This window comes from Lathyrus oleraceus, chromosome 6, assembly GCF_024323335.1.
Source record: "Lathyrus oleraceus cultivar Zhongwan6 chromosome 6, CAAS_Psat_ZW6_1.0, whole genome shotgun sequence".
In the NCBI taxonomy this organism is placed as follows: domain Eukaryota; kingdom Viridiplantae; phylum Streptophyta; class Magnoliopsida; order Fabales; family Fabaceae; genus Lathyrus; species Lathyrus oleraceus.
The window spans coordinates 208,624,019-208,627,909 of NC_066584.1; the positions used below are offsets into that span (position 1 = coordinate 208,624,019).

Here is a 3,891-nt window from a genome sequence, read left to right on the forward strand (position 1 = left end):
AACTCAAAAGACCACTAACTAAGAACAAAGTCCTATAGTTTACCTGGATTTTTGCCAAATATGTGACAGAACATATAGCATAAACAGTGACTGATCACAACCCCAAACTTAGCTTTGTTGCTTGTCCTCAAGCAATGTGCAAGACAAAATGAACATTATGTCACCCCAAAAATAGTTGAACATTCAACTTTTACCACAATACCGTTGAGATCTTTCGCATTTGCTCATGCTTTTTCCTTCAGGGTCCCCTGCTCTCCGCATTTAATTGTTCTGCCACACTTCTATATAGAAGTACTACTTCACTTGTCAGCTTATTTCACACTCTCACCCAGACTCTTGTGGTTAAAGTGTTTGCACTCACAATTTCATAATAAGCAATACTGACTCATAAGCTTGAATGAATTCTCCTTTCATCTCCCCTGCACACTACACACACTTTTGAGGTCTTTCAGGTTGTAACGGGGCTTGGGTTAAGGTGGGATACATAAAGGGTAGAAAATTACTTTTGGGTTCATAGTCGATGTTATCATTCTTTTCATTGTGTTTATTCTAAAGTACCATTGACATTTCTCTTTTCTTTTATTTTTCAACTCAACTGCTTAGTTCTTCTTCTCTTCTGTTTCTATTTGTATCCAACTGAGTATTTTCCTTTGGTGAGTGATTTTCTTTGTTCCATCGGATTCTCTATATTCTATTTTTTCTATTTTTCAATCATCATTTTTCTTATATTTTTTTCGCACTCACCTTATTCAGCTTCTTATGGGGCTACCCCAAACTTAAAATGAAACACAACTTAAAGAACACAACAATCACTCTGAACAGGGTATCGAAGTGTTTGGGCCAAAGGTTAAAATGATGTGGTGATATATACAAACAAAGGGATACAGGATCAAGTTGGGTGAACAAAAGATAATAATTAATATGGGTGGCTCAAAAGGTTCAGGGTTAAAAGAAACAACTTTCCTCAGTGTGTCTAATAATGCAGTGATATTCAAAGAGAACTTATGCAAACTCTGAGTGATAGAGACATACTTGAATTATCTCTCATGATAAATCTTGTGTTTTCCCTTTTCTACTATCACCATGTTGGGTAAAGCTAACAAAATCCATAATACCTCTAGTGTGATGCAACTTCCCTCTTAATTTGGGATGCACAAGGTTCCTCTATTAGTCGAGCTCAAGAAAGTTGTGTTCAATCATCTTCAGAAGTATCAACATTTTTGGGGGTAATTCCACTGAAAGCAACCAAGCATTTCGTCTGAGTGACTCTTTTCTTCCATTATTACTACATTGGTCACTTATTCAAGCACTGAAACCAAGAAACTGTACTACTTAAAACATTTAAACAAAAGATAATGAATGGAAACAACCAAAATAAACAACTAAATTAGTAAAAATAAAATAGTAAACCTCCCTCAAACCTGAACTAAGCATTGCCCTCAATTTTTTAGAATAAGAGAGAGAGAGAGAGAGAGAGAGAGAGAGAGAGAGAGAGAGAATGGTGACTCATAGTGCCCTTATTAAGGAGGTGGGGGGAAATGCAACATCAACTACTGCATCATGGATTTCATATCCTATAACATGGAAACTCCTTCTCGATAGTTGCATAATTTGTATGAGCAGGATTTAAGACATGATTCACATAATAAATCACATGTAACAACTTATCTCTTTGATGTCTTAATAATGCCCATATTGCAATGTCACTAGCATCACATATGAGTTCGAATGGTAGAGACTGATCGCGTGTAATCACCATTGGTGCTGACACTAACTTACTCTTCAATGTTTCAAAAGCATTGGCACATTCTTTATCAAACACGAAAGACTTGTCTTTCACAAGCTAACTAGTCAATGGTTTGGCTATTTTAGAGAAGTCTCTTATGAACCTGCGGTAAAAACCTATATGTCCCAAGAAACTTATGATGCCCTTCTCATTCACAGGAGGTGGGAGATTTGATATTACCTTCACTTTTGCTTTGTAAACTTCTATTCCCCTCTGGGAAATTTTGTTCCCCAAGATTATGCCTTCACGCACCATAAAATGACATTTCTCCCAATTGAGAATTAGGTTGGTCTGTTGGCATCTTTCTATCATAAGAGACAAGTTAGTTAAACAGTTATCAAAAGAAGAATCGAAAAGAGAAAAATCATTCATGAACACTTCCATATGCTTTTCAAGCATGTCAGTAAAAATGGATGTCATACACCTTTGAAATGTAGCGGGTGCATTGCACAACCCAAATGGCATCCTTCTGTAAGCAAAGATACCATAAGGGCATTTGAACGTTGTCTTGTCTTGATTTTTGGGAGCTACTGCGATCTGATTATATCCTGAATATCCATCTAGGAAATAATAGTAGTCATCACCAGCCAACCTTTCCAACATTTGATCAATGAATGGGAGAGGAAAGTAGTCTTTTCTTATTGCAATGTTCAACCGTCTGTAATCACTGCACACTCTCCAACTCGTGACAGTTCTTGTGGGAATCAACTCATTTTTTCCATTCATGATGACGGTTGTTCCCCCCTTTTTAGGTACTACATGTACAGGACTCACCCATGAGCTATTGGATATAGTGTAAATAAGACCCACATCCAACAACTTCACAACTTCTTTGCAAACCAGTTCTTTCATCTCGGGATTAAGTCTCCTTTGTGGTTGGATAACTGGCTTGTGATCATCCTCCATCAGTATCTTATACATGCAAATTGTCGGGCTAATACCTTTCAAATCTTTGATTGCCCATCCAATAACACTCTTGTGTTTTTTAAGTACTTGGATGAGTTTTGCTTCTTGGAAACTTGTGAGACTAGAACTTATGATAGCTGGGCATTTCTCTTTAGTGTCAAGAAAAACATATTTGAGATGCTCCAATAGTTGTTTCAACTCTGTACCCTTCTTGAGTTCTTGTTTTTCTTGTCCGGATTGTGGTGGTCTTAGATCTTCACACCGACGTGGTTTGGATCTAATCCAATGAGGTTGTGCTTCCATCATGGCTAGCACTTTGGATTCTGTCTCATCCTTCTCTTCATCATTTTTTAAAATTGACAGGCTCAAGACCCGTTCCAAAGGTAATTGTGGTGTCTTCATTGGACTTCCCAGAGCAATCACTTAATCTATTACCTTTATACTATGGCTGATACCAACATCATCTTTGTATTTCATAGTGTTTCGGACATCAATCTTCAATTATTCATCATAGACTTCTAGAGTCATTGTTCCTTTTTTTATGGCTATCATACATCTTCCTGTCTCTAGAAATGGTCTATCTAAAATGAGAGGAATCTTTTCATCTTCAGGCATTTCAAGAATCACAAATTCTACCGGGAAGACAAGTTTGTGTATCTTCACCAGAACATCTTCCACCACTCTATAAGGTCTCTTAATTGAGTGATCAACAAACTGTAGTGTCATCCTAGTGTCTTGAACCGTGCCAATACCCAATTTTTTGTAAATAGATAAAGCCATCAAATTGACACTAGCTCCCAAATTAATAAGTGCTTTTTTGAAAGTTTTATTTCCTATAGTGCAAGGAATAGTAATTGATCCTCTATCTTTCTTTTTCACTGGTATCTTCATCCTCTGTAAAATAGCACTACAACTTTCAGTTAAAAGAATAGGCTCAGTGTTGGTGGGACGCTTCTTTGAGATGATGTCTTTCATGAATTTGGCGTATAAGGGCATTTTCTCCAAGGCCTCGGAGAACGGAATGTTAATCTCAAGTTTCTTGAATATCTCCAAGAATTTCTCGAATTTTTTCTCATTCTTCTTCTTCTTCTTTGTCCTTTGAGGATATGGGAATCTGATGGTTTGTTTAGGATCTTTCTGCATCTTCCTCCATAACTAGTAATACAACAACCTCTTCTTGTTTTTTCACATGGTCTCTT

General features: G+C 36.9%; 1 protein-coding gene across 1 annotated transcript; it reads right to left on the reverse strand.

The window, feature by feature from the left end:
• Positions 1-3,193: 3,193 nt before the first annotated feature.
• On the reverse strand, positions 3,194-3,688 carry LOC127094806 (uncharacterized). The gene has a single exon (XM_051033583.1). It carries the CDS (start codon positions 3,686-3,688, stop codon positions 3,194-3,196), a length of 495 nt encoding a protein of 164 aa, XP_050889540.1.
• Between the last annotated feature and the right edge of the window lie 203 nt (positions 3,689-3,891).